This window comes from Coregonus lavaretus (assembly GCF_964263955.1).
Source record: "Coregonus lavaretus genome assembly, chromosome: 28".
In the NCBI taxonomy this organism is placed as follows: Eukaryota; Metazoa; Chordata; class Actinopteri; order Salmoniformes; family Salmonidae; genus Coregonus; species Coregonus lavaretus.
Genome location: NC_140015.1, coordinates 2,064,109 through 2,079,689, shown reverse-complemented (window position 1 = coordinate 2,079,689; position 15,581 = coordinate 2,064,109). Strand labels below are relative to the sequence as shown.

Below are 15,581 nucleotides of genomic sequence, written 5' to 3'. Positions count from 1 at the left end.
CTCCTTTAAATGGGTAGGGTAAGGATTGTGTGGAGGATAAAACTGATCCCAGATCTGCCTGCCTATGGGAAACTTCTACCCAGAGCAATTATAGAGTTGAGAAAAACTCGTCAGGATTAGCCAAAATTCGGACTGTTTTGATAACAGTGTGTGTATGACAGAGAGGGATGCACAGATGCGTACAATTACTTTAGGCTGCAAAGTGGCTCTAATTTGAACTAAAGTGTCTACATTCTTACATAACTCAAACATTCCCTACAGTATTTAAGCCTGGTTCAGAAACAACCCTTCTAAAGAATCTATTACAAACAGTTCACCCAGTCAGTGACAGGTCTGCTGCAAGCCTGGAAACCCATAGCTTGTAGGACAGTGACACCTTGTGTTCTTTTATTTCTCCCTGCCTAAGCACTGATCAGAGCACACAAACAGATTAAGCCTGGTCCTGTATTAAAAGCGAACTCGATAGAGAATCTCCTGTGCTCAGGAAACCGCCCCTTAGAGGACAGACTTCAAATAAAAGACAGGGACAGAATATCAAGTGTCAAATCTCTATATTTAACCCATCCATCCATTCTACCGACCAACAACCTGACTATTTGACAGGTTTATACCACACAGAGAGAAAGGAGAGAGTCAGTGTAGTGTACTTACAGTATGTACAGTATGTATGTGTGTGCGCACGTGTAAGTGTGTATGCATGTGTGTTCTGCATCTCTCCCTCAACATTGTACTTCTTTTTTATTCATATACTGCGTGTGTATATTTCACAGTTATCTACTCAATATTTCTGTACAGCAAGACACACAGGAGACGAGAGAGGGGGTGGGGAGGTTACGCGTTTACATGGGGACAGCAAATAAGGAGGGGAATAAAACAACTGTCACTATGGCCTCAGTGGGCCCAGTCACATGCAAGGAGTGGGGGGGCTGGTCCTTGGGCGGCAGAACCAATGGGAGTAGGGGGAGAGCGACCCCTGGTCCAATCAATAGGAGGAATCCATCTCTCTGTCCTCCCTCTCTTCCTCGTCCATCTTTCGACCGTGCTTCCTGAAGTACTTGTACCTCTGAACGTAAAGCTTGACCAGGTTGCTCACCTTGACTGGGTTGATCTCTCCCGTTCGACTGTGGCAGATCTGAGAAGCAGAGACAACCACACATAGGTCGGTATTAGTCATAAACACACTATATATCAAATGGCTGTTACACTGTAATTACTTCCAATTGTAACTGTGTTGGAACATAGTTACATATTCTGTATTATAAACCAGGGTAGTTTGCGTCCTGGATGCTGATTGGCTGAAACAGCATTTCAGCCGTGTGTATATTAGACAATATACCACGGGTATGATGCAAAAATTCTTGTTTACTGTTCTTTTTATGTTGGAATCCAGTTTATAATAGCAATAAGGCACCTCTGAGGTTTGTGGTATATGGCCAATATACAGCTTCGCGTCGTGCATAAGAACAGCCCTTGGCCACTGAACAAAAATATAAACACAACATACAACAATCACTAAGATTTTACTGAGTCACAGTTCATATAAGGAAATCAATTAATTAGGCCCTAATCTATGGATTTCACATGACTGGGAATACAGATATGCATCTGTTGGTCACAGATACCTTAAAATGTATGGGGGTGGATCAGAAAACCAGTCAGTATCTGGTGTGACCACCATTTGCCTCATGCAGTGCGACACATCTCCGTCGCATAGAGTTGATCAGGCTGTTGATTGTGGACTGTGGAATGATGTCACACTCTTCAATGGCTGTGAGAAGTTGCTGGATATTGGCGGGAACTGGAACACGCTGTCGTAAACGTCGATCCAGTGCATCCCAAACATGCTCAATGGGTGACATGTCTGGTGAGTATGAAGGCCGAGAAAGAACTGGGACATTTTCAGCTTCCAGGAATTGTGTACAGATCCTTGCGACATGGCCTTGCATTATCATGCTGAAACATGAGGTGATGGCGGATTATGAATGGCACGACAATGGGCCTCAGGATCTCATCACGGTATCTGTTAGTTGTCCGTAGCTTATGCCTGCCCATACCATAATGCCACCATGGGGCACTCTGTTCACAACGTTGACATCAGCAAACCGCTCGCCCACACGTCTGCCCAGTACAATTAAAACCGGGATTCATCCGTAAAGAGCACACTTCTCCAGCGTGCCAGTGGCCGTCGAAGGTGAGCATTTGCCCACTGAAGTCGGTTACGACGCCGAACTGCAGTCAGGTCAAGATCCTGGTGAGGACGACGAGCACACAGATGAGCTTCTCAGAGACGGCTTCTGACAGTTTGTGCAGAAATTCTTCGGTTGTGCAAACCCACAGTTTCATCAGCTGTCCGGGTGGCTGGTCTCAGACGATCCCGCAGGTGAAGAAGCCGGATGTGGAGGTCCTTGGTTGGCGTGGTTACACATGGTCTACGGTTGTGAGGCCAGTTGGACATACTGCCAAATTCTCTAACGGCATTGGGACGTGGCTTATGAACATTAAATTATCTGGCAACAGCTCTGGTGGACATTCCTGCAGTCAGCATGCCAATTGCACGCTCCATCAAAACTTGAGACATCTGTGGCATTGTGTTGTGTGACAAAACTGCACATTTTAGAGTGACCTTTTATTGTCCCAGCACAAGGTGCAACTGTGTAATGATCATGCTGTTTAATCAGCTTCTTGATATGCCACACCTGTCAGGTGGATGGATTATCTTGGCAAAGGAGAAATACTCACTAACAGGGATGTAAACAAATTTGTGCACAAAATTTAAGAGAAATAAGCTTTTTGTGCATTGTTTTTTTTATACATTTTTTTATTTCAGGCCAATATATAACAACTGCCAATACCTGTTTGTGGAAATTCTATAAACATTCACAAACAAGTCAAAATAATTGTATCGACACCACACTACTCAGTCTAGTAATTATGCCAATCTTTTAAAATGTGCAAGTCACAAACAGGTTGAACAGCAATTGTTATTCCTACGGAACAAAATGCACCTACACTCTGTTACTGAGAGACACTACAGCCTAAACCCAAAAGCCTGACCATTGCTGAGCAGACTTTTTTTGTTCCAGCCCAGCATTAACACACCTGATTCAACTACTGATCCAACTGTTCATCAAGTCATTCATAGAATAAGGTGTTTTACACCATCGAATAATAAAGTTAACACTGTACCAAGCCATGTAATAACACTGTACTAAACCATGTAATAACACTGTACTAAACCATGTAATAACACTGTACTAAACCATGTAATAACACTGTACTAAGCCATGTAATAACACTGTACTAAACCATGTAATAACACTGTACTAAGCCATGTAATAACACTGTACTAAGCCATGTAATAACACTGTACTAAGCCATGTAATAACACTGTACTAAGCCATGTAATAACACTGTACTAAGCCATGTAATAACACTGTACTAAGCCATGTAATAACACTGTACTAAGCCATGTAATAACACTGTACTAAGCCATGTAATAACACTGTACTAAGCCATGTAATAACACTGTACTAAGCCATGTAATAACACTGTACTAAGCCATGCAATAACACTGTACTAAGCCATGTAATAACACTGTACTAAGCCATGTAATAACACTGTACTAAACCATGTAATAACACTGTACTAAACCATGTAATAACACTGTACTAAGCCATGTAATAACAATGTAATGCAGCTAAAGCAGGTTTAGAGGGCTGGGTTACCTTGTGCACGGCCTTCCTCAGGATGTCCTTGTAGTCGTCCTTGTTAATGTCTTTACGCTGGTAGTAGGGCTTAATGGCCAGCTTCACCTCCTCCACCGCACGCTCCTGAGTGTGGAGCTTCTTCAGGTACTGAGAGAGAGAAGAAAAAAAATGAGAGGTGCAGTACTAGTGTTGCACGGTATACCGAAATGTCAGTACTCTTTCGATACCAGAACATGAAAAACTTGTTTTGCAGTAGAATTTGTGTTACTTTCGGTACTTCTGTCAAACGGATCAAGCCTGTCTTATCAGCGCAGGCTTATTATAGCGCCTGCTCCACTTGCTTAATGCTAGCGTCTGGGCTGTATCATGTTAGCTTCCCCCTCATGCTGCACAGAAATTAATAGACTTGAAACTGTTAATTCCTGTTCGCAAAACAATGTCGACACAGGCTAGAACTCTTTACAATGGAAGAATATACCGATAGTGTCCAGCTTTGTAGGCTAACTTTCCTTGCTAGGTGACAGCTAACGCTAACATCAATTCACTACCCTAGACTTTGTTTGCGATAATATGCAAACCATAACGCATAATATGTTGATTACAAAGCTGATTGCCACTAAAAACTTCATGGATTCACTTATTCAGTCGATCTGTCACATCTCTCCAAAATATGATCTATTGCCTCAGTGAACTGACTGCCTCATGAATGACATCATTACTGGTTAAAGAGACAATGCACATTTTTATGAAAAAAGCTAAGTCTATGCAAATGTTGTTAATGAATACAATAACCTTTGTCCCAAATGGAAGGGAAATGGTTTGTCATCTGTAGCCCCATGGAATCACCCAAAACAAGCTCAATAACTCAATGCATGCACACACATATTGAATATGCATTCACCTGTATTGTGGATAGGCTACAGCTTGATTTACCCAATAGAGATTTACCATTCAAATAAATGATTACCATTATGTAGTTAGATTGGTAAAAACAAAGTCAAACTGATTGCAAGATTGCATAATTGATTCATTAATGCAAACGTGGCTGTCTCTGAAAAATGTTTATGTAAAAAAAATGCTAATGTAATGATATTGAACTCAAAAGATGACCAACGATTGAACAGAGCTGTTGCTGAGTCATCTGTCTGGATCAAGTGCTATTCTGTGACTTTGGCTAATATGCTTTTTTTTTGCCGTGGTTTCGTTTTAGTATCGAGCATCGTGATCCTAAACCTGGTATCGGTAATGAAGTAAACATTCTGGTATCGTGAAGACACTATGCAGTACTGTACTGATAGTCTGATGACCTTATTCCTTTCCACAAACACCAGTAATTGGAAGATATGGGAGCAGTAGAAAGACATGGTTTTCAATGGTGCTACCTTGTCAGGGTCCTTGCTCTCGTTGTCCCAGCCTATATCACTAGATCCCCCGGACCCTCCCAAGAACCCAGAGGGCATGGGAGGGGGCGGGGTCTGGGCACATCCGCCACCCATAGACATGCCAGGGTGCAGGTGGCTGGGCAGGGATTTGGTGCAGCCCACCAATGGGAGAGAGCTGTGCAGGATGAACTGGGCAGGGGTGGGGCCGGGGGGAGGAAGAACCTGGGAGGAGGAAGAAGAGGAAGGGGCATGCTGCGATGAATGGTTCTGATTGGTTTGGGAGAGAATCTGCAAGAGAGAGAGAAACGGAAGTGTTTGGTAAGATATCGAACACCTTCAAAACAATCCAAGACAAATATGTCACACGTATACAGTGCCTTCAGAAAGTATTTACCTCCCTTGACTTTTCCACATTTTGTTGTGTTACAGCCTGAATTTAAAATGGATTAAATAGAGATTTTGTGTCACTGGCCTACACACACAATACCCCATAACGTCAAAGTGGAATTATGTTTTTAGAAATTAAAGGCTGAAATGTCTTTAGTCAATAAGTATTTAACCTCTTATAGCACGCCTGAATAAGTTCAGGAGTAAAAATTTGCTTAACAAGTCACATAATGAATTGCATGGACTCACGCTGTATGCAATAATAGTGTTTAACATGATTTTTGAATGACTACCTCATCTCTGTACCCCACACATACAATTATCTGTAAGGTCCCTATGTCGATCAGTGAATTTCAAACACAGATTCAACCAAGACCAGGGAGGTTTTCCAATGCCTTGCAAAGAAGGGCACCTATTGGTAGATGGGTAAAAAAAAAAAAGCAGACATTGAATATCCCTTTGAGCATGGTGAAGTTATTAATTACACTTTGAATGGTGTATCAATACACCCAGTCACTACAAAGATACAGGCGTCCTTCCTAACTCAGTTGCCGGAGAGGAAGGAAACTGCTCAGGGATTTCACCATGAGGCCAATGGTGATTTTGTTTGGCACATTTTTATTTTACCCCCTTTTTCTCCCCAATTTCGATCTTGTCTCATCGCTGCAACTCCCCAACAGGCATGTCCTCTGAAACATGACCCGCCACACCGCGCTTCTTAACACCCGCCCGCTTAACCCAGAAGCCAGCCGCACCAATGTGACGGAGGACACACTGTCCACCTGACGACTGAGGTCAGCCTGCAGGCGCCCAGCCCGCCACAAGGAGTCGCTAGAGCGCATTTAGCCAACTAAAGCCACCACGGCCAAACCCTCCCCTAACCCGGACGACGCTGGGCCAATTGTGCTGGGCTGGGCCTATGGGACTCCCGATCACGGCCGTTTGTGATACAGCCTGGGATCGAACCCGGGTCTGTAGTGACGCCTCTAGCACTGCGATGCAGTGCCTTAGACCGCTGCGCCACTCTGGAGGCCCAGCCAATGGTGACTTTAAAACAGTTACAGGCTGTGATAGGAGAAAACTGAGGATGGACCAACAACATTGTAGTAACGCCACAATACTAACCTAAATTACAGTGTGAAAAGAAGGAAGCCTGCACAGAAAAATATCAAAAATATTCCAAAACATGCATTCTGTTTGTAACAAGGCACTAAAGTCACTTTGTCCTGAATACAAAGTGTTATGTTTGGGGCAAATACAACATCACTGAGTATCACTCATCATATTTTCAAGCATGGTGGTGGCTGCATCATGTTATGGGTATGCTGGTCATCAGCAAGGACCAGGGAGTTTTTTTTTGTATAAAAAGAAACTGAATAGAGCTAAGCACAGGCAAAATCCTAGAAGATAACCTGATTCAGTCCGCATTCCAAAAGACACTAGGAGACAAATTCACCTTTCAGCAGGACAATAATCTAAAACACCAGGCCAAATATACACTGGAGTTGCGTACCAAGACAACATTGAATGTTCCTGAGTGGCTTAGTTACAGTTTTGACTTAAATCTGCTTGAAAATCAAATCAAATGTTATTTGTCACGTGCCGAATACAACAGGTGTAGACCTTACCGTGAAATGCTTACTTACAAGCCCTTAACCAACAATGCAGTTCAAGACATAGAGTTGAGAAAATATTTACTAAATAAACTAAAGTAAAAAATAAAATAAAAAGTAACACAATAAAATAACGAGGCTATATACAGGGGGTACCGGTACCGTGTCAATGTGCGTGGGTACAGGTTAGTCGAGGTAATTTGTACATGTAGGTCGGGGTAAAGTGACTATGCATAGATAATAAACAGCGAGTAGCAGCAGTGTAAAAACAAAGAGGTGGGTGTCAATGTAAATAGTCCGGGTGGCCACTTAATTAATTGTTCAGCAGTCTTATGGCTTGGGGGTAGAAGCTGTTAAGGAGCCTTTTGGACCTAGACTTGGCGCTCCAGTACCGTTTGCCGTGCAGTAGCAGAGTGAACCGTCTATGACTTGGGTGACTGGAGTCTGACAATTTTTGTGGGGCCTTCCTCTGACACAGCCTAGTATATACACAGTACCAGTCAAAAGTTAGGACACACCTACTCATTCAAGGGTTTTCCTTTATTTTTACTATTTTCTACATTGTAGAATAATAGTGAAGACATCAAAACTATGAAATGACACATATGGAATCATGTAGAACCAAAAATTGCTGAATCTCAAATTTAAATATATTTTGATTTGTTTAACACTTTTTTGGTTACTACATGATTCCATATTTGTTATTTCATAGTTTTGATGTCTTCACTATTATTCTACAATGTAGAAAATAGTAAAAATAAAGGAAAACCCTTGAATGAGTAGGTGTGTCCAAACTTTTAACTGGTACTGTACTGGTAAACATACATACACACACACACACACACATAACGGAATATAATTACTCAAAGACACACACACCTGACTTGTAGCATGGATGAACTCTTGGGCTTTGGCTCTACTTGCGATATTGGCCTCTTCCATCTTAAACAGCAGAGCTGTCACTGAAATACAGAGAGCAGGGGGTCAGTTAAACCTTATACATATTATATACTTCATAGTAGCAACAGGAATACACAAAAATGTAATGCCCCTCCACCAAAACTCCACTTGTTGACATTGTGATAATGAATAATATTGATAGAGACTTGCATGCTAAAACTCCTCCGGCCGTGCAGTCCACTCCTGTCTGCAGACTCCAGGGGAGGGTAGGGGCAGCAGGAGGAGGGGGAGGAGGAGGCGGTGGCAGCTTGTTGGCCGAGGAGGAAGAAACAGAAGAGGATGAAGAGGAGGAGGGGTCTGTGGAGGAAGGAGGAAGGGAGAGAGAGGCGGGGGCAGAGCCAGATGAGGAGGAGCAAGGGGGTGAGGCCAGGGATTTGGGGCCTTCGTCCAGAGGGAGGGGCTTCATGTTGGAGGGGCCGTACTGTGAGAGGCCTGCCCCCTGGGAGGAGGGTAGGGCCGGGGGACTGGAGGGGGGCAGGTTGGGGGTGCTCTGGGTCTGAGCGGGGCAGTCCTCAGGTAGGAAGGAGGGCTCGGGGGTCTTACAGCTGCTGTCCACCGTCTGAGAGTCGGGAGAGGACTCCCGAGCATCACGCGAGGCAGGGAGGGAGGGCGGAGAAGTGTGGGGGGGTGAGGAGGACGGGGGGAGGACACTGGTGGAAGAGGACGATGATGAAGAAGAGGACGAGGAAGGGATTGGACCGGCTGGACCGGAGCGCGGACTGGAGGGTTTAGCCCCGACTCCTGATTGGATGTCGGAGGAAGTCCCACCCCAGCCGCCGCCCTCAGAGCTACAGTTGGCCAAGGCGCCATCCACGTCCGTCAAACCACCGGCTAAGCCTTTCTCTGCCCGCGTCTTCTTCGCCAGCCGCCGCCTACGCTTGGTTGCCAGGGCCAATGAGGGCGAAGACGCAGAGGAGGAAGTGGAGGTGGTGGAGCTGGGCTTGGCCTTCTTGGACTTCAGCGTTGCCACCGTGGGATTGGCCAGCGAGGAGGAAGGGGGAGCGGCCAGGGAACTGCGTTTGCCCACCTTCCCCAGGTCCTTGTTGCGTCCACTCAGCAATAGAGGCTCAGAGCAGGGCTTGAGGAACGGAGACCTGCTCTCATTGTCTCTCCTAAAGACCACTGCAATGGAGCCCCCCACCACCGGCCCCCCAGAGCCCCCTACTGGCCCGCCCGCCCCGAGGAGCTCCATGCCCAGCTTCCCCGAGCCCACCGGGCCCCCCGTGGTGCTGCTCACGCCCTCACGCACCAGCACTGACACTTTGGACTGCAACTTGGCTTTCCTCCCACCACCACCGCTCAATTTCTTGGACCTGCCAGACCGACCAGACTCTTTCTTTCCTCCTTTTTCCCCACGCTCTTTCTCCTTCCCTATCTTCCGCCCTCGTTTGCCCAAGGAGGGGAGGGTGGCTGGGGCGGAGGCCGGGCCGGAGGTGGCCTGTGTCGGGGAGAGTGAGGAGGTGGAGAGCCCCTTGCCTTTGGGTCGAACTGAGGAGGAAGAGGACGACTCGGACTGACCAGCTTTCTTGCCCGTTCGGGATTTCTTCTTGAAGTGGTGGCGTCCAGATTTGGTGGCGGTCTTGGGTTTGGCGCTGGGGCTGGGGGCAGCGGGTTCCAGAGGCTGGGGAGGGGGTGGGGAGTCTTCTATAGAGGGGTAGTCTGAGTCCAGGGCCTCTCCGTCCAGAGAGTGTATGTCTATCTCCAGTTTGTCTGAGAAGTGGTCCGAGTCGTAGCCATGGTAATGTGACGGCGGCGAAAGGGAGCGGCTCCCACGCCGGCCCATGCTGTCTTCCAACCCTTCGTCCGAGCGCCGACGCCTCTTCTTCTTCCTCTTGTGGGGCTTGTCGGAGCCCTGGGAGGGGCTGCGGGGGGAGGATGGAGCCAGCGGGGGGGAACCGGGGAGAGTGGTGGTGGTGGTCGTGGTGACCGTGATGGTGCGCTTGATGGCGAACAGGTCAGAGCCGTTGAGATCCTGGATGGACGGCGGCACCACGGGTCGACCGTCTCGACGTCTCTCCCTGTCCCTTTCTCTCTCCCGGTCCCTTTCTCTCTCCCGGTCCCTTTCCCTTTCTCTCTCCCGGTCCCTTTCTCTGTCCCGGTGCCTTTCTCTGTCCCTGTCACTTTCTCTGTCACTTTCTCTGTCCCTGTCACTTTCTCTGTCCCGGTCCCTTTCTCTGTCCCGGTCCCTTTCTCTGTCCTGGTCCCTTTCTCTGTCCCGGTCCCTTTCCCGGTCCCTTTCTCTGTCCCGGTGCCTTTGTTCTATGCTTCCTTTGGACCTCTTGGAGTGTCCTCTTTCTCGGCTAGTCGATTCGCGGCCGCCGTCTCGCTCTCTTTCCCTCTTTATCCGGCTGGAGTCTCCATCCCTCTCCCTTCTCCGGGTGTCGTCTTTCTTTCTGTCCTTGTCTCGATCTCCGTCTCGTTCCCCATCTCTGTACCGGTCTCTGTTCTTCTCTCTCTCTCTCTCTCTGTCCCCGTCTCTCTCTCTGTGTCGGTCCTCTGAAGTGTTTGACCAGGAGCGGCCCCCGTGCGTCTGCTGCACTGAGGAGTTTTGTGAGCGGGGGCGTGCTGAAGATTCCGGAGTGCTCCGTCGTCTCTTCTTCCTCTTCCTGCTGTCGCTTCTGCTGCTCCTCCCCCTCTCCTCCTCCACCTTTGTTTTCTTCTCTTTCTCACTCCGCCGCCCCCTCTCCCTTTCCCTGTGTCTCTCCTTCCTCTCCCCACTCTTCTCTCCACCACCATCCTTCTCTTTCCTTTTCCTTCTCCTCCTCCTCTCCTCCTCCTCCCCTACCTTGCCCTCCTTCCGCTTGCGCCGCTCCCTCTCCTTGGAGCTCTTGGAGGACTTGCGGCTCTTGTCCTTCTCGGCGGTGAGCGGGGAGGGGGGGGAGGAGGGCAGAGGGAGGGTGTGAGGAGACGGTGGGAGGTGCTGAGGCGAGAGGGAAGAGCGGCAGGAGGAGCGGTATCTCGCATTACGCCGGCTGACCAGCTTCCTCCTCAGATCGCCCACCCCGACCACCACCACCTCCTCCTCTTCCTCTTCCTCCTCCTCCTCCATGGGCTCCCCATCCTCCCTGCCAGGCATCACCGGCCCCGCCCAGTCCCCCTCAGCCCGCACCGACACAAAGCTGTCCCCGTCCAGCACCCTCAGGATCCTCTCCGGCTTGGCTCCCCCGTGGAGGAAAGGACTGCCGGAGGAGATGGGGAGGACGAGAGGAAGGACTCCTTCCCGGCCTCTCTCCTCCCTCTTCCCTCCATCCCTCTCGGTGGCCCCCACGATCTCACCCTCCTCAATCTCAGAGTGGTCAGAGTGGTCTGCCTTCTCTCTCCTGTCCCGTACTTTCACCCGGGGCTCTTTGGTTCGGTCCAGCCTCCTCCGGAGGGGGAGAGGGAGGGAGCGCGGGGAGAGCGGGGGAACAGAGAGAGCGTCCGTGGAGTCTGGAGGAGCATTGTCTTTCTCCTCTCCTCCTGTCCTCCCCATCTCTGCCTTCCTTCTCTTCCCCTTGCTGCTCACGCTGTTCCCTCTCTCGCTCACTCCCCCCGTCTCTCGTTCCTCCTCCTCTCTCGCTGAGGGGGGAGAGCCGGTCGGATCAAAGGGGTCGTACTTTTCCCCTTCTACCTCCTCGGCCGCTCCTCCCTCCCTCTCTCCTTCCGTGGGGTGAAACGGGTCGTAGATCTCCGTCTCGCATTCTTTTTGTCCGTCGGTTCCCCTTTGGGGTGAGGAGGAGAGGCATAACAAGGGATCAGAGGAGGAGAAAGGGGGGTCAGAGTGGGAGGAGGGGGGAGCCAGAGAGGCGGAAGTGGAGGACACCACGTCACCCATCGTCACGCTGTTGGCCCTTCCCTCCTGGACGTCGTTGTGGTAGCTGGTGGCCACGGTGCCAGGAGAGGAGGATGAAGAGGAAGGTGGGGAGGCGGGAGAGGAGGAAGGGGAGGAGGGAGAGGTGGAGGAGGGCAGGGGGCTCTTGGCAGTCTCTGTGATCCTGTGAGGAGGAGGGACAGCAGGCATCCCTTTAAGGCCTGGGGTTCGAGTTAAATCCATGGCCCAGGATGGGAGCTGGCCCTGGGGCAAGCTGTAGTCCAGTACTCCCTGTAGCCTGGGGTTGTGGGTGGAGGAGGGATGCTGAGGGCTGGGGATCAAAGAGCAACCCTGAAAGATGAGACAAGAAATGTTAGGCCTTTATCGTCCACCTGGGGGTCTACAATCTGTCAAGTCTATGTGTATGTGTGTGTGTTTGGGGGAAGTAGAGTATTGTATGTGTGTATTGGAGTTGGTACAAGGTATTTACCCGTCTTCCTGCTGCCTATACCAGGGGTGACAGTGGACAGGATACTGAGCAGTGACGAGCCCTCCACTCTCACCTCAGCTGTCAACTCCACCTCAAGGTCAGAACTGGAATACAAATAGAACACTCATGAAACCACGCATAGTGGAACTGGCACATCTAAATTCCCTGTTATGTCATTTATTATATTGGGTGTCTACATTTCAGCTTACTTTTCACTCTGACATCCTCTCTTAAGCCGGGCATATGATTTTGGCCCCAATTTAGCTGTCCAGGAAAAGTTTGAGATCGGAGACAAAATCCCCATGTGGTTGCCTACTCGGGGCGTGCGGTTGTCACCGATGCTCGTTTAATGTGAGCGGGTCAGAGAAGAAATCTGAGAGCTACCGATCCAGTCTTTGAGACATCCCGATATTTTCAAAAATGTTGGATTTTATCGTCACTAAATATGCAATGCTCTTGTAGTGTGAGATGTTTAACGACAAGTTTTGACCACGGTGATCAGCAATAGCCAATGAGATCCTAGCAGTGATGATGACGTTTCGCATCAGCCAGAATGTGTACTCTTAAACAAGAGCGATGACTACTACTAGCATGCATTTGTACTTGCCTTTAACCTCTACGGGATCGGTGTCCCGTATATGGGACGGTTGAGCTAACGTGCGCTAATGTGATTAGCATGACTGTTGTAAGTAACAGCAAACTTTCCAGGACATAGACATGTCTTATATGGACAGAAAGCTTACATTCTTGTTAATCTAACTGCACTGTCCAATTTACAGTAGCTATTACAGTGAAAAAATACCATGCTATTGTTTGAGGAGAGTGCACAACAACAAAAAAACTTGGCACGACAACTGGTTTTATACATTCACCTCTGAAAGTAAATAATGTACTTACATTCAGTAATCTTGCTCAGATTTGTCATCCTGAGGGCCCCAGAGATAAAATGTAGCATATTTTTGTTTGATAAATTCAAATTTTATATTCAAATGTAGGAACTGGGTTCTACAGTTTGAACCCCTGCTGTCTCTGGCTCCACACCCACCCCGCCATCTAGATGTGTGAAAGTTAGTGTATAAGCTAATGATCCATCATGTGTGACATTCCTGGGAGTGTGTAAACTTACATTTTGTATTACCATATAATTTTTGTATGTTCTCTATAGGTATGTACTTGAAAATGTATCAATTGACCAATTCGGCACATTTGGCCAGACTTGATACAAAATAGTCCAGTATTGCAATGCTTCACTGGATCAATCTGAAACTATGCACACACTGCTGCCATCTAGAGGCCAACATCTAAATTGCGCCTAAACTGCAATATTATATTGTGGCCTTTCTCTTGCATTTCAAAGATGTAAAAAATAAACAATAGAAAACACATGTTTTTTTTGTTTGTATTATCTTTTACCAGATCTAATGTGTTATATTCTCCTACATTAATTTCACATTTCCACAAACTTCAAAGAGTTTCCTTTCAAATGGTATCAAGAATATGCATATCCTTGCTTCAGGTCCTGAGCTAAAGGCAGTTAGATTTGGGTATGTCATTTTAGGTGAAAATTGAAAAAAAGGGTCAGATCCTTAAGAGGTTAACCAAAGCATCAAATCATTACAGCTCTGAAGTTGACAAGCAATGTCATCCAATTCAAAATGTATTTGCTAGATATTTCAACTCTGTATGGCAAGCGTGAATGTCTGACTGAAAACGTTTATGAGGCGGCTTTTCGCGAGACAGCGTGGTATTGAGAATCCTCACGACCAAGTGAAGAATTGTATAGTGTGTGACCTCCCGTCTCTGCCACATCGTTTAGTGTGCGCACCACTATGTTGGCAAGACAAAAAATTACAGGAAATATTTTAAAAGTAATGTAGTGTACGCCGGCATTACCTGTCAAGGAGATGCTGTGGAGAGCAGTGAAGAGAGACCAGGCAGGGAAGTGGTTCGGGGGTTGCAGTAATGGCAGCTCCCTATATGAAGGGGACAGACAAACACACACACACATTAATAGCTGATAGTCAGTGGAAGAGCTTTAAAAACACACAATCACACTCACCAGCTCACTAGGCTCATCATCTGGGCTATCCCTATCACCTTGGTAACACCTCAACCTCCTCCTACTCCTTTCTTCATCCTTCTCTGTTTCCTCTTCGCTGGAGTCTTTGTCTGAAGAGACATAAGTCAAATCAAATTTTGTTTTGAAGAATCTTGTAGTGTAGTGTGTGATGACCCCCGTCTGTGCCACATCGTTTATCACGTGAGGTATATTAGAAAAATGTATAGACCTTTAGCCTACAGTGAATATGAAAAATGTATGCACTCACTAACTGTAAGTCGCTCTGGATAAGAGCGTCTGCTAAATGACTAAAATGTAAAAAATGTGAATAAATGTAAGCATTCCTAAATTCAAATAAGTTGCAGCATGACCATAAACAAAATGATTGAGCCAAAACCCACAACTTCCAAGGTACCGCTAAATTAATTTGAGAAAGCAGTTACAGCACAATCATTTTTCTGGGATTCAGGCTGTCTCCATCAGTGTCTTCCTCTATGCCCATCTAAGTGAGAACAATAATGAAATTGTACTCCAGCTAATTTAACTATTTCCTGCGAAAACACGACAGATGGTCGATAATGACATTCAGACAGTGATTGGGTCGTAACTAGGTAATGCTAACTGGCTAATAAGACCACAGATCTATCATGAAAACTGCAGCCAGCTAACAAGAGAGCTAGCTAATGCTAGCTAGCTATCTAATTAGCCATTGCATTAGCTATAACTGGCAGAGGCTAGCTAACGTTAGCTGTTGCAAAATACCTGGATCAGGCCGCACTCTGGTCTGTTGCTTGCAACATCAGTTGACTAGGCTGACAACCTACAGCAACTAACTTAACTAGCAAATACATTTGATCACTGAAAACGAGTTACAATCGTCACATGTTTTCACTGGAATCAGATTCGTAGCTAGCTAGCCAGACCTGCCAGAATTAGCAGTAACGTTAGCTAGCCGGGTACGTCAACGTTAGCTCTCCTCCTAGCTACACCAGTCAAATACATGCGCTAATTACCTTAGATCCAGTTATATGTTTTGTCCGTTTAAATCCACAATCTCCAACTACCCTTTATTTTCTAAAACGTGCAATTTACGTTTAAAATACAGTTTTAAAGGTTGAGATAGTATTCTTTTAAAAGCACAATAAGAGGCCCATCCCATCCATCGCCGACATTTTACTTCCCTTCGCTTGAAA

General features: G+C 47.1%; 1 protein-coding gene across 1 annotated transcript; it reads right to left on the bottom strand.

The window, feature by feature from the left end:
- Positions 1 to 534: 534 nt before the first annotated feature.
- LOC311104339 (uncharacterized protein) lies at positions 535 to 15,581 on the bottom strand. The gene is made up of 9 exons (XM_084146152.1): positions 15,402 to 15,581; positions 14,389 to 14,498; positions 14,223 to 14,302; positions 12,330 to 12,433; positions 8,200 to 12,190; positions 7,969 to 8,051; positions 5,090 to 5,377; positions 3,726 to 3,854; positions 535 to 1,132 (listed from the first exon to the last, which is right to left on the bottom strand). The coding sequence occupies exons 5-9, from the start codon at positions 12,080 to 12,082 to the stop codon at positions 983 to 985; spliced, it is 4,533 nt and encodes a 1,510-aa protein (XP_084002278.1). The 5' UTR covers positions 12,083 to 12,190; positions 12,330 to 12,433; positions 14,223 to 14,302; positions 14,389 to 14,498; positions 15,402 to 15,581; the 3' UTR covers positions 535 to 982.